General features: G+C 46.6%; 1 protein-coding gene across 1 annotated transcript in view; it reads right to left on the bottom strand.

Annotated features, from left to right (window-relative positions):
* Positions 1-24,922, bottom strand: part of STAG1 (stromal antigen 1) — a 2,074,316-nt gene that overhangs the window by 416,072 nt on the left and 1,633,322 nt on the right. Inside the window, 1 exon segment of the mRNA XM_033958034.1 lies at positions 6,883-7,057. Within this exon segment, the coding sequence (XP_033813925.1) occupies positions 6,883-7,057 (175 nt within the window).

The following is a 24,922-nucleotide window of genomic DNA, read 5'->3' as shown; positions in this document are numbered from 1 at the left end:
CCGCCTATTGTCTGATCCAGAGCATGTAGCAGACAGAAACTGTAATATGCTGACACCTTGATCATGACTCTAATAATGTCATATAGAGTGTCTGCCACATAATCTACCCCCCTTCCAGTACCAGCTGGGGGTAAACATCCTTCTCAGCCGGACTTTGCCTTAATCTTAAACCTGGTTGGGGCAAGCATGTGACAAATGAGGCTGCTACTACCACTTTGATTCCTAAAATATAGCCGGCTGCTGGGTACAATGGACCACTGGTCTGACCCGCAGTTGCAATTCTTATGTTCTTATATGTCTACCTTGCGATCTTGCGCATCCTTTAACATCACTCCAACCTCACTAAGAAAGGAGGTATGTTTAGTTACTTGAGCCACCGTAGAATCCATCTTCGGTTGACTAAACAGCTGCTGCAATTCCAGAACCATAGGTAAAGTATGGATATAGTCTTGGCCACCTTCAGGGAGTATACCTGAATCTCCTATTGTTCAGTGATGTCTGGATGTAAGGGAAAAAAGATGGTCTGAGTATTTGTGCCATTCATGACTATGCATTGTGAGGTGGATGGCTACCGAGACTCCAACTTCAACTCCCTGAGCATATCTGTAATGACATGTGGACAGTAGCCGACTTGAACAGTCACCACACTGACAAATCGTTTCCCTGCTTGACAGCAATGTTTGCCTCTTGACTCCCAGTCCCTAACATAAAACTGGAATCCTCCAGAAAGGAAGCTGAGTCTTTGGACAATAAAGGTATGGAATCTGATCTCCAATCCTCCCAGTCCTGCTCCACTTGGTTGCACAGGCTGGGAGCCTGTCTCCTGCATGGCGGAGAGACCGCCTGAAGAGGCATCTTCCTCGTCCGATACTGGTACGCCTCCAGGCATGGCAGTGCAGACCAAGCTCATCAAATAAGCTTTCCACACAAGATTCATAAATTCTGGGGTAAATTCTTGGACAGGAAGCACCCAAGGACCTTGCAGGACCTCAGACTGGCTTCTCTTGGGTTCTGCAGTGTCCATGCACTTGCATTTTGTGCCTTCGCTATTTGAGAACTTTGAAAGGGATTTTCTTCATATCACTCAGACCCTTGAAGTTCCCTAGCCCTAAAAGATTAATAGAAAGCTAAGCCCAAGGCTTCTGGCTTTCCCTCGCATGTGCCATAACACGTGATACACGAATGCTCTTCAGCCAACCATCCAGCGCAAACTGGCATGATATTACATTACATTACATTACTGACTTCTATTCCGCCCGTACCTTGCAGTTCTGGACGGATTACAAAAGAGACATCTGGACATTTCCAGAATTACAAGAAGATTGGTGAATTACAGTTGAGGGAATTACACAAAGGGGACTCCAGGGTTAGAGTTAGGACATCTGGATAAATTTTTTGAATAGTTGGGTTTTGATTTCTTTACAAAAAGATTTGAAGTTGTTTGTTGTTATCAGCAGGTTGGAGATGATTTAAATTGAGGGGTTTTGAGGCAAATGGAAGCTTTAGAAAAAAAGATAATTTAAAATCCAAGATGACCACCACCAGAAAAAAATCGCACCAAAAATGGCCCATGGACGCTCTCCTAAAAGTTTAAAAAAAAAAAAAACCCCTAAAAAACCTCCCACAAAACTCAGGGACGGCTTCATCGACTTGTCGATCAGAATTCCCAAGTCTCATTCCTAGGAGGTATCTCCAAGTACTGCCCTGGACATCTTGTATTCGTGCATGAGATTTTTGTTACCTACATGCATCACTTTACACTTATCCATGTTGAACCTCATCTGCCATGTCAATGCCCATTCCTCGAGCCTGATTATGTCACGTTGCAGATCTTCGCAATTCCCCTGTGTCTTCACAACTCTGAATAACTTCGTATCGTCTGCAAATTTAATCTCCTTATTCGTCCTACCAATGTCCAGATCATTTATAAAGATGTTGAAGAGCACGGGTCCAAGTACCGAGCCCTGCGGCACCCCACTGGTGACGCTCCTCCAGTCCGAGTATTGTCCATTAACCCCCACTCTCTGTTTCCTATGATCCAGCCAGTTTTTAATCCACGTGAGTATTTCACCCTTGATTCCATGGCTTGCAATTTTCTGAAGTAGTCGTTCATGTGGGACCTTGTCGAACGCCTTCTGAAAATCCAGATATACAATGTCGACCAGGTCACCCTTGTCTATCTGCCTGTTTACTCCTTCAAAGAAGTGCAGCAAGTTCGTCAAACATGATCTGCCTTTGCTAAAACCGTGCTGACTGGTCCTCATCAGCCCATGTTCGTCAAGGTGATCAATGATGAGGCTCTTTATCAGTGCCTCTACCATCTTTCAAGGTACCGAGGTCAGACTCACCGGTCTGCAGTTTCCCGGATCTCTCCTTGAACCTTTCTTGAAGATTGGCATAACATTTGCCACCTTCCAGTCTTCTGGAATCTTTCCCGATTTGATCGACAGATTGGCTATTAGTTGAAGCAGTTCAGCTATGGTCCCTTTCAGTTCCTTGATGACCCTCAGATGGATGTCATCTGGTCCCGGGGATTTATCACTCTTAAGCCTATCAATCTGCCTACACATCTCCTCTAAACTGACCGTCAATCCTGTAAGCTTTTCGTCTTCATTTCCAGCATATAGCCTGATGGGTACACAGTGCGCTTGTCAAAGGATGCTACAAAGACAGCTTTGACTCCCAAAGCCGCTACCACAAAGAATACGGTAGAGTACGGTACAGGGATTCAAACAGGGATTGGACGGATTCCTGAGGAATAAAGGGATCGTGGGATACTGAGAGAGGTGCTGGGATGTAACACAGGTATAGAAAGCTAACCAGGTAATAAGTATAGAAACCCAACAGGTCGTGCATGTGCAAGACCGGAGGGTTAGGACTACGATGGGAAGATAGGACTTAAATGAGAAACCAAGGTGGCAAGGGAGCCCCTTCTGGTGATGCAGACAGGTTGTGACCTGTTTGGGCCGCCGCGGGAGTGGACTGCCGGGCAGGATGGACCTATGGTCTGACCCGGCGGAGGCACTGCTTATGTTCTTATGTTCTTAATATCCTGAGAACCACATTTATACAGCAGTCCTGCATATCCCTGAGCACCACACCACCCTCACTGGGGAGGGGTGTTTAGTCACCTGTACAACCAAACAGTCCACTGTAGGCTGATCTTGCATTATTGGGTACAAATGGGACATAGCCCTCGCCACCTTGTGACAAAATTCATCACCATTCCCGTCCCCGCGGATAACCGTGGGAAATAATCCCTTGTCATTCATTTTCTAGTGTCTATTTCAACCTCAGTCCTTCTACACCAGCATTCTTCAGAGCAAAGCTTGCGGGTCAGTGGTTGTGGCCATTCATACTCTGATTCTTCCCTCTCTCCTTAAAGAATGACATGAAGATGGTTTCCCGCAGTTATCCGCGGGGACGGGAACGGTGATGAATTTTGTCACCATGTCATTCTCTAGAAAGCACCTTCTGGAGAATCCCATTGCTCCAAGATCAGAATGCTTATATCCAGATGCTAGGGAAAAGCGGAGGATTGAGCTCATATTCCACAAAGTAGAGAGGAGGAAGCAGAAAGAGCTGGATGAGTGACTAAATTCAACTCCTGCAGTCTCTGATATGAGAGCAGGTAAAGCAGCAGACTTAAACTCAGAACCATGGGATTGTCCCCAGGTTCTAAAGCCAGAAAAGGATGCGAAGATCCGGCATACTGTCCCAAGCCCCCCACCATGGGAAAAGCATCACTGGAAAACAAGGGGTCCGCAAGCTAATCATCAGCATCACCCAAATCAGGGTCACCTAACTCAGGAACAGTGGCTGACAGAGAAGAGGACATGCCTAAAAAGGAAAAAATGTTGAGAGACAAGTCCAAGGTAGAGCAGGTCTGCACAGGATAAGTACGGCTATCCTGAAAGGAATTCCACATGAATTTAAAAAAATTCTGAGGCCTCTGGACCCTGATGGGGTAGAGTCACCCTTAGATGACTTGACCTTTCATTTCATGGGTTGCAGGGCATCCACGTCCTTTGTGTGGTACTTTCAGCCTTGCTGAGCCCTGAAAAAAGAAACAGCCACCCGTTTAGTCACTTGCTTAGACAGGGGAGAGGTTAAGCATGGCAATGTTGCCTCTCCTGGAGTGCAAAGCGGCGAAAGGTTGCTCTGAAGATGCTAAATATGCACAATCCAGGAAGCTGCTATGGCTCAATGGGTAAAAGCCCTATTCCCATCTTGTAAAAATGCACAATCCTGGCAAGAATTTGAATCAGATGAGCTCATGAACTCCATCTCAACAAGATTTGAGGCAAAAGCTTCAGTTTTGGAAGTGCAGGGGGCTTTTGAAAAAAAGATCGCTAAAAATTCAAGATGGCTGCTGTTAAGAAATTCACACCAAAATTGAGATATTTTTCACCTTTGGCAAAGTACACAAATGGTGATTTTAGCATTTTTCAGGTGGGGGAATACAAGGGGACATGCAGAAACTTCTAAAACTGAAATTCAACCCCCTCCCCGATCTATCTCACAGCTTTACTCACTGTGACCTGTGCTGCAAATGTGCTGTAGCCTGCCTCAGCTCTCTTACAGTAGCTGGAATCAGAGAATCACTACCTCATGCTGGGAATACCTCTTCGACCCCAAGTGCAGAAGGGGAAAACTACAGGTGGCAGTAGAGCTCTCAGTGAAGCACAGAAGGGTCAGAGAAAAAAATCCAGAGTGGATTCCATCTGCAGATGGCTTGCAGCCATTGGAAGATAATCCACTTGTCTAGAATGTCTTACCTATTGCACTGCTTATCTAGAAGAGGATTCCGCCCCTCCCCTCGAAAAATCACTGGTGGATAATGTTGGAGGAGTGGGGAAGGAGTGAGAGTGATCTCAGCTGTTGGTTCTTAGATTTAATTAAAACTTTTCAAGACTTATGTTGATACCAGTTCTCTGAATACCATATATACTCAAATATAAGTCGAGACCCCTATTTTCTCCCCCGAAAAGGAGGAAAAATGATCGACTTGAATATAAGTCGGGTGGCTTAATATTCAAGTGCCCTGCCAGGATCTGCATCCAGCACCCCCTTCCTCCCCTGTCAGGCTGTGCACCCAGCCCCTTCCCTGCCAGGGCACTGCACACAGCCCCCTTCCCTCCCAGGATCTCACTCTGGTCCCCCCTCCCTACCCTGTCCATCGTATCTTCTCTGCCACTGGAATCCCTGGTGGCCAGAGGTGTAGCGGGCAGTAGCGAGCTTTCCACGCTCCTACCCTGCTGCTAACCCGGTCGGTCACTACTGCGAGTTCTGGCTTTAGCCGTTGAGTGGTATTGAGTAGGAGTGCACTTTGGCGCTGATGCTCAGCACAAAGCGGCTTCCTGAATGTCATGAGAATTCACAGGAGTCAGGCAAAACAAGTTTAGATTATTATCCTGCTAAAACAAATTAACAAACCCCCTCTTTTACAAAGCTGTGCTAGCGACTGCCACGCGGCAAAAGCCCTGAAGCCCTTTAAATCCCTATGAGCTTTGGGGTAGTTACTGCAGTGGTAGCCGCTAGCACAGCTTTGTTAAAAAGAGGGGAGGGCGGAATAATTTATGTCAGAAAATATATCTTGTTTGCTAAGTTGAGATAGCATCTTGTAAGTTTGGTAAAATACTATTCAAATAGTTTGGTAGTTTAAAATTTTCTTTGCACTGAAAAAAATCCATGAATTGCCCTAAATTTTATCTAAGGAGCTAAAGAGCAGCCTAGTGGTTAGAGTAGAAAGCTGAGATCAAAGAAGCCCAGTTCATACCCTATTGCAGCTCCTGTTGTGATCTTGGGCAACTCATTAACCCTCTACTAATTTTGGCTCAAGGCAAGTTGCAATTAGGTACAGTAAGTATTTTCCTGTCTACATTGGTCTTACATTGGACCAGTGTAGACAGGAAAATACTTACTGTACCTAATTGCAACTTGCCTTGAGCCAAAATTACAAAAGGCATGAGCTAAATTTTAAATCACTTTGCTATCAACTACGGTGATCATTAGGCTTACCAGACATCTGAGAAAACCCAGATATATCCTCTTTTTCAAGGACTGTCCCTGTGTCTGGACAGGTTTTTTTTTTTTTTTAAATGGCTCTCCTGGTTCCATTTGCCTCCTCCCCAGAACTGACTGCCATAATTTAATCTAAGGGCAGGTGGCAGCAGCAAAGAGGTAAGTCTGCTGCCGCTTGCCTGCCCTGGAAGCCGCCTTTCTGCAGCGGCTTCTTGTTCCCGCTTAGGCGGTACTTGCAGAGAGGCAGCTCCCGGGACAGGCCAGTAGCAGCAGCTTACCTCGTTGCTGCTGCTGCCGCCTGCCCAAAGATTAAATTACAGCATCCAGGCCAGAGAGGAGGGTAGGTGGGTGAGTTGGGAGCTAGAGAGGTCATGAAGGGAAGCAGCATCGGAGGAGGGAGGGGAGGGAGCTGGAGAAACAGCATTGATGGGAGGGCTGGAGAAGCATTATTGAAAGGAGAGAGTGTTGAAGAAAAGAGCATGGTGTGGGATAGTGCTGGATGGGAGAAGAGACAGGAACAGCAGGAAAGCAGTTTGGAAATAGAGAGAGAGAGGCACTAGCAAAAGGGGGCTGGGGGTTAGAAGGAGAGAGAGAGAAAGAAATAAAGAAGCACACACAGGAGAGGGGGGTTGAAATGAGAGAAAGAAACAAAGGTTATAGAGGATAGAAAGGGGGGGCAAGGAAATGGGTAGAATGTGTTCTCATTTTTTTGTCTTCACAAATATGGTAACTCTAGTGATCAAGCATGTAATTTCTCTCTACTACTGGAAAAATACAAAACTATACATAATTTTTAAAATACTTTTCTACTGAAACTAAAAGACAGAATAAGCAAATACAATTCCTGTCCTAACATACCCATGCTTTGATTCTCTTCATCTTGGTCAATGAAGACATGATCCATCACGAAGTTGAGAAGCTCTGACTGAAGCCCCAAGTCTGGATTGAACACCAGAGGCAGAAAACCCTCTCTGCCTCCTGTAGTTAACTGATGGCTAAATATCATCAAGAGATCACAGAGAAGCATGAAGGCCTAGAAATAAAGTCATATCCATATTTAGTTTAAAACATCCAAAGAGCAAAAACAAACTGCAAATTTAAAAATTGACCTTTCTTTTCATATGTAGCTGTATATAGGAGTATAACATTCACTGAGTATGTGTGGTTTAAAGCAGTCTGTTGCAACCTTTTTGTACCTATGGACCGGCAGAAATGGAGGAATTGTTTTGCGGACCGTTGGTTCAGGAGTGCTGGTGTGGACTTGGGTTACTGGACTGGCAAGGGAGATGGGGGAGGGGGGGAGGAAAGTGACTTTTCCTATTAGGAGGCTTCGGAGGTCGCGTCTCGCGTTCTGTCTTGCTGCTCCGGTTTCGTGCCACATATTGCAACAGCGGGATTCTCATTCCTTTTGGCCTGGTCTGGGAGCAGGGGGACCTTCTGCTCCTTCTGGGGAGGACCAAGAGCAGAGCACAGGTCGGGGAGGTGGTAGTTTTCTGTGCATGCACAGCGGATGCCTTTGGGCAGCACAGCCAGCAGACTCGCCGCATGGCGCCCACCTCCAGCTCTCCAGTGGCCTTTGACCCAGAGTTGCCCATCGGTTCATGTGAGCTCCCCATTGGCGGCCCTGGCGCTGCCTGGAGGTGTCAGAGGATGGCTGCACTGGTGTTTTTGTTTCACGAGGCGTTTGCAGTGAGCCACCTTTTTAACTCTGTGCTTGCGGGGGGCACTGGTCCTTCGTGTACCACAGGAGATTTTTGCGGACCAGCACTGGTCCACAGACTGGCGGTTGAAAAACACTGGTTTAAAGGGTAGTAAAATATAGAACAGTAATAAGTTAATATACTAATGCTTATCAATTAATAATGAAGAATAATAAACTTAGTAATTTCAACCTGACACATCCAAGTCATGAAACTATTAATAGTTCTTGTTGGAAAGGGTATAATAATTAATTAGCAGTGTTGAATGAAGAGCAGGAATGAGCTGCACTTAGGAAAGCATTTAAGAAATTAACATGGGTATGCATTCTTACCAAAGTGTCTCACTGTCTGCCTGGGTTTGCTTAAGCCCTCCCTCCGACGTAGGCGCTGACATCGGGGAAGACTTCCGGTCGGCTATATGCTGCGGCAGTGCAGGCAGGAAATAGAAGATGAGCCTCGCAAATCACCGCTGATTCTTCTGATCGGACTTGGCGTTTCCCAGGATACCTGTTTAAAGATCTTGCTTTTCGTAGATACCTGCGGTAAAAGTGGCTGGATTATTATAGTACCAACTATGCTTCTGACCTTGATCCGGGTCTCTTCTGGGAGGCTTCCAGGCGGTCCTGCGTGGTTTCGTTATAGCATATGTCGCTGGGAAGAAAAAGAAATTGGAAGCGGATTTGTTGCTGTTATCGGGCGAGCTGCAGCAGTTATGGAGGCGCCACCAGGGGACCTTGCAGGATGCTGATCGTATCCGCATACGTGCTCTTAGACAACAGATAGATGCGATTCTCACCCAGCGGGCGGAGAGAGACCTATATTTTCGTTGTTATAACTTACATCGGTGGGGGGGGGAAGAGCTGGCCGGTAGCTGGCCAGCTTGGTCCGCCCCTATCGCAAGCGTCAAGTCATCACGGCTATTACTGATCCACAGGGTCACACCTATACGACAGAGGCACACATCCAACAACAATTTGTGACGTAATATAAGGATCTGTATGCTAGTCGGCCGTCTGTGGATGCGAATCGGGACCACTTTTTTAGGGATGTCCTTCTCCCGAAGCTTCAGCCGTCCCAGATTCAGGCCCTGAATGCTCCCATTGATCGCCTTGAGGTGGAGATGGGTATTAAGGCACTTAAATTAACTAAATCTCCAGGGCCCGATGGTTATGGGCCCGAATATTATTCGATTTTGTCCGACGTCATCTCCCCCTCTTTGGCGGATGCTTTTAATTCCTTGCATGCCCAGAAGGGGGTGGACCGCTTTAATCTGGCGCACGTTGTTTTGTTGCCCAAGCAGGGCAAGGACCCGTCTCAGGTGGGTTCTTACAGACCCATATTGCTTCTCAATCAAGACACAAAATTGCTCGCCGCCTTGATTGCTAGGCATCTGAACGCCTATCTCCACCTTCTTATTCATGAAGATCATGCGGGATTTGTACCTGGAAGATATGTTTTCATGAATCTTATGAGGGCTTTGATGGCTATCTATTCTCGCAAGGGGGGGGGGGACAATCAGGTGGCTATTGTGGGCCTTGACATGGAGAAGGCGTTCAATAGCATCTCTTGGTCCTACCTTTTTTGGGTTATGGGTCAATATGGGTTGGAGGGCGCATTTCTGGAATGGGTGCGCAGTCTTTATTTTTTGCCCCAGGCTAGGCTTCTTGTTAATGGACACCTCACTTCGCCCTTTCTGCTTGAGCGAGGTACTAGACAGGGGTGCCCCTTGTCCCCGCTTCTTTTCCTTCTGGCTATCGAACCGTTGGCGGTTAAGATTCGTTCCAATTCTCTCATTCTTGGTATTAAAGTTGGAGCCAAAGAGAGTCGCATTAATCTATTTGCGGATGACATTTTGTTATACTTGGAAAAAGCACCTCTACACTTACCGAAGGCTCTCTCTCTTGTCAGAGACTTTGGGACCATATCGGGCCTTCGGGTTAATTGTGCTAAGTTGGAACTCTTGTCCCTGGCTTCTCATAGACATGAGCTGTGGCATGATGCTCTTCCCATCCCCCCGGTCCGGAAACCCATGCGCTATCTCGGAGTCTATTTGAGCACCCAATCTCATCTCCTCTATAAGTATAATGTTCTCCATCACATTGAAGCTATCCGTCACCTTTGTGAGAAGTTGAAAGATTTGCCGCTTTCTCTATGGGGTAGAGCGGCGTTATTCACATGGTTCATATGCAGAAACTTTTATATCCGCTTCAAACGATCCCACTTTGGATCCTGAATAAAGATGCCCAAGCCTTTCGGTCTCTTCTTCTTTCTTTTCTGTGGCGTAACAAAAGGGCTCCGTTCTTGCCCCTGTTGGGTAATATTGATTTCCTTCCGGGAATGGGTACATCGGGGTTTCACCTATGGGAGTCCCGGGGCTGTGTCAGCGTGCGACATCTCTCTGCTGAGGGTGCGGGGACTTTCCCCACTTTACAACAACTACAGTCCCGTTGGGACCTTCCGGCCACGCATTTTTGGGCTTACTTGCAAGCCAGGCACTACTATTTTTCCCTAATATGAAAATGGGGTGAGCAGTGGGCTTTTGGTAAATTGGACACTTGTTTGGCCTTTTTACCTTCTCAGATTAATACTCTAGCTACCTGGTATAGGCTCCTCAAAACTGCTCTTCCTACCTCTTATCTGCATAGGGTTTCGGCTCAGTGGGCTCGTGATTTGGCCCTTGACTATAATGAGACCCAATTTTTGGTCCTTTTTACTAACCTTATTCAATTCACGGGCTCTATGGACCTCCGGAAGATGCAATATAGAATCTTGCATCGGGCTTATATCTCTAAGGCTAGATGACAGGCCATGGGTTTGTGGGCCGATGCTACCTGCTCTCATTGTTGGAGGGTGACGGGCACACTGGTACATATGTTTTTGGAGTGTCCCCATTCGGCCCTGTGGCTCCAGGTTCATCCTTTTCTTGATGACCTACTTGGCCGGACGGTACCCAGGTCTTATGGCCTCTTGCTTCTGGGAGACATGGGGGAGGTGTCTGCTGCTGGGTTTTCCCCACCTTACCAGAAGTTCTTATATACTGCACTCCTGGTGACCACATACCAAAGCGGCTTGTTAGAAAAATTGTTTGTCTAGTTTTAAACAATATGTATTATTTTATTTGGTTTCTTAGTGAAATATATTATGAGCTAAACAAAATTGTACCCATGATTTGCTAGAATTCCATGGGAAGGACATTTCTCACATAAATCCTATTTTATTTTAATATTTAGGTTTTATCATCTTTGCTTCAGCATGTTTCAATATAACCTATGTGTTAATATGTTTAAGGCTATAGCTTAGCCATCCTTTTATTTGGGTTTGACTCTTTAACATCATATGCCATTGTAACTATAATTCCCTTAGGCTGACAAATATGATTCAGCCAATGTATATATTAGACCTCAGCCTATTTTAATTAAAGCAGACAAGTTTTTGTTTTCTTTTGTATTTCATCTTTTAATGCTGTACTTATCCTGTTAGTAATATTACTCAGGTATAGTTGGAAACAAATTAAATGACATATACAGTACAGATATTTCTGCCTTATTAATTGCAAATCACTTCACAAATACAATTGCCATATCAGAGGAAGCTGTTTGCCACATGAAAATCCGTGTTTGCACCCTTTTGATGTCTATTAATGACTTATTTGCACAATCATGGACTAATGCTATTTGAAACATCATATGAAACATTCCATATATGAAACCCTGACGATGGATGAGCCCCAGCGGAAGGACCTTGCTACCAGAGAAGGAATCTGATAAGTGCCTAGGAAACCCTAAGACTTATCAGTGAAGACTTCTTGACTGTTGCTACTAAGGACAGGACGACCTTCGTGAACGTGAACTCGCAGGCCTTGAGCATGCTCAGATGCTCAAGGCCCAGCAGAGGAGGAAGCCGATTTTCAAGAGTGCCCAGATGAGGGTAAGAAGCGGTGGGGGGTGCCCAATTGTATCAGGGGGCATGTCGGATCGTGGCGGGGGGTCGGATCGTGGCGGGGGGGTGCCCAATCGTGTCGGGGGGGGGGTCGGGGCGTGTCGGGGGGGGGGTGCCAGTTCGAGGCAGGGGGGGTGCCTGATCGCGGGGGGGGGCCTTCGAGGGGAGCAATGCCGGTTCTCGGGGGGGGGGGGGGGGAACGCATCAAAGCGAGTTTCCATTATTTCCTATGGGGAAACTCGCTTTGATAAACGAGCATTTTGGATTATGAGCATGCTCCTGGAACGGATTATGCTCGTAATCCAAGGTACCACTGTATATATATATATATATATATATTCATCTGTTTGTGTTTATTTCTTTTTTTTTATTTGTTTATTTATTGATTTTCATTTAAGTACAAAAATGTGCTTAACAGGAAATTAACTGAAATTGATACATCCAATTCACTGATGGATTTAGAAATTAAATTAAGCCAAAATGGCTGTGAAATAATATACCTTAATACATAGTCCTCAAATTTGGAGAGAGAAGGCAAGAAAGAAATTCTTCCAGGAAAGAAAACAACTTATTAATATTATTAAGGAAATTAGAGCATTAACTTCAGCTTTAATTACAGACTTGAATTACTTTATCCTTCACTGGGGTGCAAAAGAAATCCCTTTCCCTTCTAAAAAGAAACGCAGCTGATCAGGATCATAAAATATATACTTATTATCCTGATACAATAGGAAACACTTGCATGGAAACCTTAACTGAAAAGAAGCACCCAATGAAATCACTTTATCACGATAACCTAAGAATTCTTTTCTTCTTAATTGTGTCCATTTGGAAACATCAGGATATACAAATATTTCTTTCTCCTAAATAGCGAAACTTGTTGTTAAATTATAATAAAGCCTCAAAATTGAGTCTTTATCTTGGTGAAAAACCAAATAAACTATTAATGTAGCCCGTCCTGTTAATTCAATATCTGATGATTCCAATATTGTAGTTACGTGTAGCTCTCTTAGTGTTCTTTTCAAAAAATAAATCTTCTGTAAAGGGGGCAGATGCCCGTCCGGTATTTTCAATGTTGAAGTTAGAAAATCATTAAAAATCTCCCTAGGTGTTTTGAATTTAGGTATAGGAAAATTTAAATCCTTAGATTTTAGCTCCTATTTTGATTTTCCAGATTTTCTATTTTACGCAGAAGAAAAGTTTTATCCAATACTTGCTGTTTGGTTGAAGATTTTATATCCGTCATAGTCTTCTGGATCTCCCCCATCTTCTCTTTTTGATCCTGTATATCAGTCTCAAGTTGTTTAACTTTAGTTGAAACATTAGCCATAAGGGAAATGAAACCGGAACATACCAATTGCAAGTTTTCTATGGCTCCCCACAGTGAGTTCAAAGTAACCACTGCCAGCTTGACAAGAGGCTTGAGCTCTGGCAACTGAGGAAGTTCTTGCTCGGGTGTCCTCCTGACTTCCCGGATCTCTCCTCCCCTGAGCTCACCACCAGTTGTCTGCAGTGCTATCTCCTCCAAAGATGCTCCCCCTGGAGTTACCGGCAATGGTATCGCCTCCACACTCAGTTGCTCCTGAGGTCCCTCTTCACGGGGGTCGATCACCGATGCCATTACCGGGGGTGGAGGAGGGTCAGGTCTGTATTTATTTCTAACAGCCCTATTGCAAGATTCATATGTTTTACTTGATATGACTTTTATTGCATTTTTCATCCTGTTTTGACTCCCACAATCACTCCCTAGCTATTTTCTTTCCATCTCCTTTCTTGCTGCTAAGTTGAGGAAAAGTGCAGTGAAGAAGCAGTAACGAGCCCAGCTGAAGGATGATGACGTAAGTTACCTGGACTTTCACCCTGGCCTTGAGTATAACCTGATGGCGTCTGGACCCAGCCGAGCCTGCACTGATCCAAGCTATTTTGGAAGGGCATGGAAATATTCTAACTAGTTAATTTATCCCTTTAGGATATAGTATACACATGACAGGACGAAACCATAAAAGAAAGTATATTAAAATGTTAGCCACCCATATTTACTGTGAACTTGCTCCACATCCTGAATATCAGATCAGATTATGAACCCCTGCAGATGCTTAGTTGCCTGAACTATCTCAAATGTTGAAATAAGGACTCCCTACACCTACACTAATGCCCCATGTGGATCAGGATATGAAAAGTTATTAAGAGTCTTGGTATAGCACCTTCTTTGCTTGAACAAACGATAAATTAATAATCTATCACCATTATTCTTTTATAGTAATATTGCATATATGGCCTTATAGAATTGCTGAGTTATACTGTGACACATGCCTCTATAGGTTGTTAGTTGGGGTTGGGTTAGCTTATTTGTCCTCCTAATCCCATATCAAGCCTACTTATTGAGTATAAGAACATAAGAAATGCCTTCACCGGATCAGACCGAGGTCCATCAAGTCCGGCGATCCGCTCACGCGGCGGCCCATTTAGGTTCTCTATTATGAAGACCTGAAATTACCGTATCCCTCAATATGATTTGCAAGAAGGTGTATATCCAACTTGCGCTTGAAACCCTGAAGAGTAGTCTCCGCCACAACATCCTCAGGAAGAGAATTCCAAGCGCCCACCACTCGTTGTGTGAAACAAAGCTTCCTGACATTTATCCTGAACCTGCTGCCACACAGTTTCAGGATGTGACCTCTTGTCCGTGTCACATCTGAAAATGTTAGTAATGCTGCTTCTTGGTCTAATTTTATCAATCCTCTTTAATATTTTAAAAGTCTATATCAAATCGCCTCTCAGTTCTTCTGCTCTCGAAGTGTTAAACAGTACCATTTTCCTGAGGCATTCTTCGTAGCTCCAAATTGTTTCATTCCTTTGACTAGTTTTGTGGCTCGCCTTTGACACCTTCTCCAACAGAGTTATCGTCCTTCTTGAAGGTAAGGAGACCAGTGTTGGTCACCAGTATTTCTAATGTGTGGTCTGACCATTGCTCTATGAAAGTGGCATTATGCCTTCTTCCAGATCTACTCGTGATCCATTCTTAATCATGCTCAACAATTCTGTTTTGTCTTTCTTATGCCGCCGCGCCACATTGCGACCGAATGGCTTTAGGGTTCTGTCAATCAGTACCTCCAAATCCCTTTCATGTTCGCATTTTGCTAATGTTACCCCAAACATTCTATACTCGTGTTCTTTGTTCTTCTTTCCTAGATGCATCACCTTGTAGTAAATTTGTCAAACAAGACTTCCCTTTCCTGAATCCGTGTTGACTATCCCTTATTAGGTTGTGGTCCTCCAAGTGTTGTACAATGCTGTCTTTAATTATTGTTTCAATTATCTTCCCAGGAACCGATGTGAGGCTCACAGGTCGGTAGTTTCCTGGATCACCTCTTGAACCTTTTTTGAAAATTGGGATGACATTTGCTGTCCTCCAGTCTTCTGGTATTTGCCCTGTTCGAATTGACATGTTAGCTACGGATTGTAATAGTTCGCCAATTTCCACCTTAAGTTCCATTAATACTCTCGGGTGAATTCCGTCCAGTCCAGGGGATTTGTCACTTTTTAGTTTGTCAATCTGAAAGTATATCATGTCCAATGTCACATTTACTGTTGCGAGGCTTTCCTCTTTTCCCCGGTTAATATCTTCCCTGTGTCTGGCACTGTTGAAATGTCCTCATTTGTGAAGACTGGGCAAAGAATGAATTTAACCTATCGGCAACCTGTTTGTCATCTTTAATTGACCCTTTAGTTCCTTGGTCGTCGAGAGGGCCCACTCCCTCTCTTGCTGGTTTCTTTCCTTTTATATATCTAAAAAAGGGCTTGTAGTTTTTGGCTTCCTGTGCTATCTTTTCTTCATAGACTTTTTTGGCATCTCATCACTTTATGACACTTTTTCTGGTCGAATTTATGACAGTTCCAGGCCTCCATCGTTTTTTCCCGTTTCCATTTTTTAAACGAGCTCCTCTTCTCCCTCACTGCATCTTTCACCTCTTGGATAACCAAGCTGGTTCACCTTTATTCTTTTTTCGTCTTCCTTTGGATATCATCGGTATGTGAAGATTCTGTGCTTCTGTGATGGTGTTTTTCAGTAGAGACCATGCTTGATCAACTGTTTGGTATTTTACTTTGTCCTTCTTGAGCCGTTTTCTAACCATGGATCTCATGCTGTCGTAATTCCCTTTTTTGAAGTTAAAGGTCATGGCTCTAGTCTTGATTGGTTTCCCCTTTCCAATGCCAATGGTAAAATTGATCATATTGTGATCACTCGTCCCTAGCGGGGCCGTAACCTCCACATCTGCTGTCCTTCCAGTAATGCCATTTATGACCAAGTCCAGGATTGCATTGCCTCTTGTCGGTTCTCCTACCATTTGTTCAAGGAAGCAATCTCCTATCGTTTCCAGGAATTTTATCTCCCTTCCGCAGTTTGACGTTCCCAATTCCCAGTTTATCCCTGGAAAGTTGAAGTCTCCCATGATTGACACATTTCCTGATTTACAATAACGATTAATTTCCTCCATCATTTCTTTGTCTGTTTCCTCAGTCTGACCCGGGGGTCGATAATAGAGGCCAATTTGTATGTCTGTTTCTTTTTGTCCCGGAATCTTTATCCAGAGTGATTCTAGTTTACCATTTGTTTCTGTGTCTCCTTCTCTAACAGACTCTATTTCTTCTTGGACATACAAGGCAATACCTCCCCCTTTTTGTCCAAGCCTATCTCTTCTGTATAGTTTATATCCTTGCAATGCTGTGTCCCATTCATTTTCTTCATTCCACCATGTTTCTGTTATTCCTATGATATCCAGTTGTTTTCTTCTTGCTAATTCTTCCAGCTCGTCCATTTTGTTTCCTAAGCTTCTGGCATTCATGTACATACATTTAAGTTTGGATCGTGCTAATTTACTGGATTTAGCGGTCCTCGCATCCTTTTTTGTATCCATTTGATCCTTTTCATTGCCTCTTGTGGTTTCCTCATGTTCTTGCCCTAACTAAGTGTGGTTGCTTGAAGTTACTTCATCAGGGTATCCTGGTGTCTGGGCCATCGACCGGTTGTCGACTGTCGGCTCTCCCCCGCTCTTTAGTTTAAAGCCTTCTCAATGGACTTCTTTATATTCTCCGCCAGGATTCTCGCTCCCTCTTTGGCGAGGTGTAGTCCGTCCTTTCTATAGAACCTGCTTCTTCCCCAGAATGTTGTCCAGTTTTGCACGAAGTTGAAACCTTCTTCTTCGCACCAACGCCTCATCAAGGCATTCACAGCTCTCAGTTCGTCCTGTCTCTTTGCGTCTGCTCTCGGTACCAGAAGGATTTCCGAGAAGGCCACCTTCATCTCCCTGACCTTCAGTCGCCTTCCAAGTGAGCGGAGCTGGTCCTTCAATTCTTCCCTGTCATACTTCCGTCCGCAAACATCGTTGGTACCCACGTGGATAAGCACTGCAGTATTCTTTCCACCTGCTCCATCTATGATCCTGGTGATCCTGCTAGCCACATCCTTCACTCTTGCTCCAAGCAGGCAGGTGACCAGTCTATCCTCTCTTCCTCCCGCAATGTGGCTGTCCACATTTCTTATTATGGAATCTCCGACTATAATCCCAATCTGCTTTAGTTGGAAGTTCCTTGGGGGTCTTAAGTCTGTATCCTCAGCGTAAGTGCTGTCTTCTTTCGTCTGTGTCCCATCCTCAGCAGGTCTATCGTCTTTGCTGATTGGATTGGTGCCTCCTTCTGCATCTAGTATTCCACCCTCCTGGGTTGTTAGGTTGCTGAGTTCAAGCCCTGGGGACTCCACAATCTGTTGATGGACATCTTCGATGTACCTCTCCAATTCTTCAATCACTTCACTAGTGCTGGACTCAATCAACCTCTCCTGCGTGCGATTTCCCTCTTTATTGATGAGAAGTTCTTCTAGTTCCTTCACTGTTCCCTCCAGCAACCAGACTTGCTGTTTCAGGCTTTCCAGCTCTCTGCACCGACTGCAAATGTATGCCATAGTCCCTAGGGGAGGTACTCATACATACCACAGCCAGTGCAGAAGACTGGAAAGCTCATCTTCTGGCTTCCGTGGGTGCTCATAATCTGTACCTCCTCCGATCTGCCCGTTCTTTATGTGAGAACCCTCTGTACCAGTAAGTTTTGTGAATCCTCCTGCCAATTTGTTGTCCTTCTTTTGTCCCAACCAACCGTCTGTGCTTGTATGACAGATTACTACTTAAGATATGGGATTAATAAATTTGTTGGCCTTACTTTCTGGCTCTTTCTTACGGCGTCTTTGAAAAGGCGCTCTCTCGCTAAGGCGAGCGCCTTTGCCACTCGCCTTCGCCACACGCCGAACGGCTGCACGCCATTGGCTCTCCCCCTTTTAAGGGGGAGCCGAGTCACGCTGTTAGTGACGCGCTGGGGGTGGGCGGAGCTACCTCTCGCCTACCCTACGCTGCCTGCGACCGCTGCTAGCCTTCCCCTGCTTCAAGTAATTAAAATACAGTGACAATAACTCCTCACAGTTCACTCTCTGCTCCGGTGGCTACTGCCTACTTCCCGGCAGGTCTTGTTCTCCGCGGTTCTCCCTTTTAAGGGGGAGCCGAGTTGCGCTGTTAGTGACGCGCTGTAACATCTTTTAACCATTGTAAACCGCATAGAACTTCACGGTCCTGCGGTATATAAACTGTTATTATTATTATTATATTTGGATGGTAATTTGCTGGCAGATGAGGAAGGGAGGGAAAGAGATGGTTGTGTACACGGGGAATGGAAGAAAGGAGAATTTTTGGTCATAGGGAGGGAGAAATATTGAGAGAGAAATATTGTGGTGGAATGGACAGATTGAAATTGATGCAAGAGGGAGGAATGTTGGACATAGTGGTGAAGGGAATGGAGGGAGAGATGTGGCATGGTGCTGGAGAGGGGTGATAGAAGGAGAAATGTTGGGCATGGGACTGATGGGCAAGGGCAAAAGATGAGAAAGGGATAAATGCTGGACCATGGTAGGAGGAACCAATGGACAGCAACAAGAATTTACAGAAGATGGCAAAGCAGAAAAAAAGAAACTGGGACCAACTTTATGGAAAAATAAGTCTCCAGCTCTGGCGTGCCCTCTTTTGGCAACATTGAAGACCTCCTGCACCGTATGCAGGATATCCCGGCAGCATCGGAGACACCTCAGACGAGCAAGACTGAGGATTTATTTCCAGTTCAGTAGCAGAATCCAGCATTTTTCCAATGGAACCTGCCCATTTGTTGTTGCTTAATATCTTGCCATCTAAAGCAGTCACCAAGTACCTGAATGGTAGTTCACCGTGTGCAAGTTACAGACAATCCACACCAGCTTCTCCTTTGTAGCTTCTCCTCAACATAATGCATCAACTCCTCCCTCCCAAAAGCTTGAAGAGTTTTGTTTGCTCCTCTTTCAGCCATGCAATCAAATTATCAGGAATTATTTCTGCACGAGTCTTTAGTTGCTTTTGCAGAAACAAAATGCCACAGATATCTGTCTCCTGGCTCCATACAAACTGTGTAATATTCATTTTTCATCAGACCTGGATATATTTTGCCATTCTCTTCTGTCTTTAATATGACCTTGGTATCATCACAATGAATATAAAAGAAAATGCAACTGATGTCATTCTGCTGCAGTTCCTCCTCAAACTGTACATCCAGTTCTTTCATGATTCTCGCCTGAGCCCTCTTCCCCTTGTTGTATTCAATCACCAAAGCAGAGTCCAAATGAGTGATGAGTCCTGCATCAATCAAAGCAGAAATCTCTGCTGTTTCTCTCAATCCAGTCTTAATCTGGCAAGGGCTATGTTGATTATATCCTCAGTATTATATTTTGGCCTCTTCCTAGCTTTCTCTAGAGCAGGGGTGTCAAACTTAATCACATAAGGGGCAAAAATCTAAAACACAGGCTAAGTTGTGGGCCAAATTTTTTTATTAAGATACTTAGTAGAAGTATAGATCCTTCCTCACCCTGAGACATTATTCCAGTGATTCACCTGGTCATTTTCATCTCATAGATGTTACCATACTTAATCCCAACTTTATTCAAATAGTTATTCTAGGCATAGGCAGTCAAATGCTTTTTGGGGGGTCACGTGATGACGTTGAGCTGAGCGGCGGCTCCTTGCTCGTGCTCCGACCCTCTCGCGCTCTAATTTCCGCTCTCTTCCGCTAATCTGCCTTACCCCCACTTCTCCTTTGCTTCTTGGTGGAGCGGAGCGCTTTGCGGTGCCAGCGACTGCTTCGGCGGTTTTCAGACGTGGATTCTGAGAGAGTTATGCCCATTAAGACCCCGCGGCCGACTCGGGCTCAGCGTGTGCACAGGGCATTCAAGATGGCGTCTGGCTCTGTGTCCCCGCCGAGGGTGCTGCTTCAAGACGACGCGGTTAAAGAGCTGACCAGGATTATTTCAGCGGCGATCGATGAACGGCTCACTAAGCTCCAGGCAACTGTAGAGGATATCAGGGATTGCCTGGAGCGACATGGTCAGCGTCTCCAAACAGCGGAGTCCCGAATCGCTGCCCAGGAGGATCGTTCTGGGGTGATGGAGACGCAGCTTCAGGCCCTGCAGGCTCAGTTCGCGACCCTCCACGAGCGGCTTGAGGACCAGGAGAACCGCGGCCGCCGCAACAACATCCTGGCGGAGACCATCCGGGAAGCTGAGCTGCGAGAGCTGGTGGAGATGTGGCTCCCTGGAGAGGTGGGCTTTACCCCGGAAGGGTCGCGCACCTTGGTGGAGAGGGTACATCGCCTGGACCCTCGTCGGGAGGATGCGGGCAGGCTCCGACCTGTTATTGCCAGGTACCTGAATTTTGCCGATAAGGCCCAAGTCATGGCTCTGTACAGAAAAAAGGGCACACTGGAGCATGCGGGCACGAAGATCCTGCTCTTCAATGATTACTCCGCCGAGGTGGCTGCCCACCGGCGCACCCTGGCGCCTTACTGCACCGAGCTCCGTAACAGGGGCCTTCGTTTTGTGGTGCAATACCCTGCACGGGTCCGGGTCTTTGAGGCCGGGGGACCGAAGACGTGTGAAGACGCGGAGGCGCTACAGGCCTATATAAGATCTCTGGCGCCTGTGCCTCCGGCGCCTTAAAAAGAATTGCTTCAGACTCACTAAGACTCTCTCACGTCTTTGACTTCCCTGACGACTATATGCCTAGACGGGGGTTTGGACAGCCTTGCACCTTTGCCCTTTGTTTTTGTGTTGTGGGGGCTCTAGGGCCAGACTTGGCTTTCTGTCTGTCTGTTGGCTACCTTGTTTACTGTTTTTTTTTTTGGGGGGGGGTCGACTGTGCTTAAACATGGGGTCTGGGCTGCCTCTCTGTCTTCCAGGATGGTGCTCCTGGTCCTTCTTGGGGGGAGTTTCAGGGTGCGATACCCTGCTATGTCTGCTGCCATCTTCGTTACGACTCCTGCACAGGACCTTCCATTCCGGGTCCCTGGATCACGATGCTATTTCTTCTTGACTGAAGGGATCCTGGAATTGGGTGCCTGGTACCTCGAACTATGCCCCTTGTTTGCCTTTCTGGACAATTGTTGCTCCTGTTGCCCCTGGGCATGTTTGTACTGGGGGGTTTGCTGTCGGGGGTAGGGTGGTTTTGAGGCTTTCTGGGTCTTTTTGCGCGAGGGGGTTGGGGGGCTTTCAGTACTATGTTTTTACTGTGGGTGGGGAGGGGATGGATGGGTTGCTGGCTGGGGATGGGAGGGGGGAGCTGGGGGATGCGGGGGTGGGGATTTGTATGTCTGTTGGACTGTAGATTGTTTGAGTGGGGTGTGTTTGGGTGTGGATGTTTGCGTGGTATGGATCTGGGGAGGGGAGGGGGGACTGGCTGCGGGTGGGGGGTTCTCTGGTTCTGTGGAGGGTTTGGAGCTATACTGATTGTTCTTGGGGGTTCGGCTGGGAGACCCTCGGGGACTGTGCGATACTTCATTGGGATTGGGCATTGGTGATTGGTGCATCCCATGGCTATGGCTGATTTGGTGTGTCTCACGTTGAACGTGGCGGGCATCAACTCTCCTGTGAAGTGCACCAAGTTCCTGTCGTTCTTGAAGAGGGAGAAAGTCTCCGTGGCTTTTCTGCAATAACCATTATCTTTTCCTCTCTATAAGAGATCCCATGTGCCTATCTCAGGCATTTCAGGCATCAACTACCAGATTTCTTAATGAAAAAAAAAAAAAAAAGAGGACATGTGGCCCCACCTAGTTCCACCCCCAGTCCCACCATGCTCTACTCCAGCTCCACCCTGTTACACACCCAACCCCCAACCCCCTCATCTCGTCTTCCCCGAGCTTGGGGCTGCATCTGGAGGGCCTCTGAGCATGCACGGATGTGGCACGATGATGTCATCGCGTTACATCTGTGCATGCTCGGAGGTCATCCAGATGCAGCTCCAAGCTGAGGGCCTTCCACAATCCAGACAAACTGCTTGGTTTTGCAAATCTCTCTGGGCACCCAGTCAGTCCTCTTAAGAGGTTTTCCCGTACATCTGGAAACCCTAGTTCTTTATTTGACTGAAGTGATGCTGATAGGGAGGAGTGAAGATCCGCAATGGCCCAAGAACATTGTTGTGAATGATACATAAGAAACTGAGAATTTTAGGGGTCTGGTTAGATTCACCTCACGGTCTGTGAACATCAGAAGTTGCAGCGTGACTGGGTGGGGGAGGTGGTGGCGTCCTCTTATTTTTCTAGGCAGAGGGGGGTGGCCATTCTCATTCACAAGGCGGTTGTAGCGGTCACCCACAGGGTTATCCGGGATCCTCAGGGCCATTTTGTTATCTGGGCGGGGACATTGTCTAATAAACCTGTGGTGCTCTACAATGTCTACGCTCCAAATGTTTATTCTCCCTCTTTCTTCTCTACTCTCTTGGCTCACTTGATAGCGTTACCGAATTACGAACTCTTGGTGGGCGGGGATTTTAACATCACTAGTGACCCTTCCATTGACTGCAAGCCCCCGAGACCAGTGGCGGTGGATAATGAGCGTAGGGGGGTAAATTTCCTGATGGGGGAGTTGGACCTCCAGGATGTGTGGAGGGTTTACCATCCTGGGGAGGTGGATTTCACTTTTTTTTCTGGGATACATCATTGCCACTCCCGTCTGGATTATTTCTTGCTCCCATCTCGCTCAATTGGCCGGACGGTGCGCTCCCACATACTGGATGTCCCTTTTAGTGATCATGCTGCTGTATCTTTGTCTCTCAAGTGGGGGAGTGGTCCCATTGCTGATCGCGTTTGGCATTTTAATCCTTCCCTGTATTTAGACGCGGATTTTCACACCTACCTTATCGAGGAATGGACTAAGTATAAGCAGACGAACGAAGGGACTGATGTTTCGGACACCGTGTTCTGGGAAGCGGCGAAGGCCTATTTGCGAGGATGCATTATAGCCTACTCTATTCGCAAGCGCAAATTGCGGGATGCTGAACTTGCGTTGTTGGCAAAACAAATGCGGGAATGCCGGTTTTATCACTTACGGCACAGTTCTGAGGAGGCTCGACAGTCGTATCTTCGTTTGCGTAAACAGATTGATGCCATCCTTTCTGCGCGGGCTTTAACTCATATTGATGTTTACAAGTTTCAACTTTACAGGTGGGGTAATCAGGCGGGGAAGCTTCTGGCTAACCTGGTTAGGCCATTCCGCCGAGCTGCGCGCGTTTCCCATATCTGGGACTCCTCTAATGTGTTGCATCAGACGGATGCGGCTATCCAGTCCCAATTTGTGCGTTTTTATAGCGACCTGTATAGTGCGGGCGCGTATGATACTGAGGCTCGTGACCTTTTCTTTCGGGACTTGAATCTCCCGCATGTTTCCGAGGCGCACCGCGCATTACTCAATGCCCCTATCACTTGTCTGGAGATCTCTACGGCTATCGGCCGCCTGAAACTCGCTAAGGCTGCGGAACCGGATGGCATGGGGCCTGAGTTTTATAAGATATTACAACATCATGTTTGCCCTGCTTTATGCGCTATGTTTGGTGATATGCAGACTTCGGACAGGCTTCTTCCAGAGCAGAACCATGCTCACGTAGTGGTGCTTCCTAAACCGGGCAAAGATCCTGCACTGGTGGGCTCTTATAGACCCATATCCTTGCTCAACCAGGACATGAAACTTCTTACGGCTATTCTGGCTAAGCGATTGGCTCAGGTTGTCCTCTTGCTTGTACATCCTAACCAGGTGGGGTTCGTACCTGGTCATTTTTCTTCGCCAACATTCTTAAGGCATTGGTGGCTCTGAGAGAGGGCAGGGGACGCCCTGGGGACGATTTGCTGGCTAGTTTGGACGCCGAAAAGGCCTTCGATAAGGTTGTTTGGCCTTACCTTTTCTGGGTCTTGCAGCGCTTTGGTATCACCGGTTCGTTTCATGATTGGGTGATCCGTCTGTATACGGCTCCCACCGCTCAGCTGCTTATTAATCGACAGCATACGGCTTCTTTTCCTTTGCGGAGAGGGACCCGGCAGGGATATCCCTTGTCGCTGTTGTTATTTATACTTTCACTTGAACCGTTGGCGGCTAAGATCTGGGACGCTCTGGGAGTGGAGGGTATTCAAGTGGGTGCGGAGCTCTGTAAGATCACCATGTTTGCAGACGACATGTTGCTATTTGTAGGCAATGCCCGGGTTTCTATTCCTTGTATAACTTCATTTATTGACTCCTTTGGGTCTTTTTCGGGACTGTGTATTAATTTCAGTAAGTCTGAGGCGCTCCCTGTAACCTCGCCTTGTGCATCACGTGCTCTGTCTGCTTTCCCTTTTCGGTGGGCTGCGGGGGAGCTTAAATACCTTGGGATCTTCCTTAGCACTGATTGGGCCGCGATCTATCGGCGCAACATTGTGAATCGCCTTGCTCAGCTTCGGGATACTTGTCATCCCTCTGTCGCTCTTTGGTTGCATCGCCTTAGTTAAAATGGTTCTGTTGCCCAAGATTCTTTATCCCTTGCAGATGATTCCTCTATGGCTGAGGGGGGCGGAGGAGCGGGCTTACAGGTCCTTTATTGGATCTTTTATCTGGCGGAACCGGAGGGCCCGCATTGGGTTCTGGAGACTCACGCAGAGCAGAGAGCGAGGCGGCTTAGCACTTCCGGATCTCCGATTGTATAATGTGGCTGCTCTGATGCGCTGGGTGCACGAACTTTACACGCTCGGTTATCGATTTGCTCCCCCAGGCCTGTTTGATTCTTGGGTGGCCCCGCATAGCGCGCTGGCCTGTCTTGATGTCCCTAGGTGGCGGTGACCCCAGGTGGGCTGCAATTCTCTATGGTTGGATCCGCTGCAGCGTGCGCTGCTCTGGT

Source organism: Geotrypetes seraphini, chromosome 9, assembly GCF_902459505.1.
Source record: "Geotrypetes seraphini chromosome 9, aGeoSer1.1, whole genome shotgun sequence".
Taxonomy (NCBI): domain Eukaryota; kingdom Metazoa; phylum Chordata; class Amphibia; order Gymnophiona; family Dermophiidae; genus Geotrypetes; species Geotrypetes seraphini.
The sequence above is the reverse complement of the archived record's forward strand: the minus strand, read 5'-3'. Positions and strand labels throughout refer to the sequence as shown.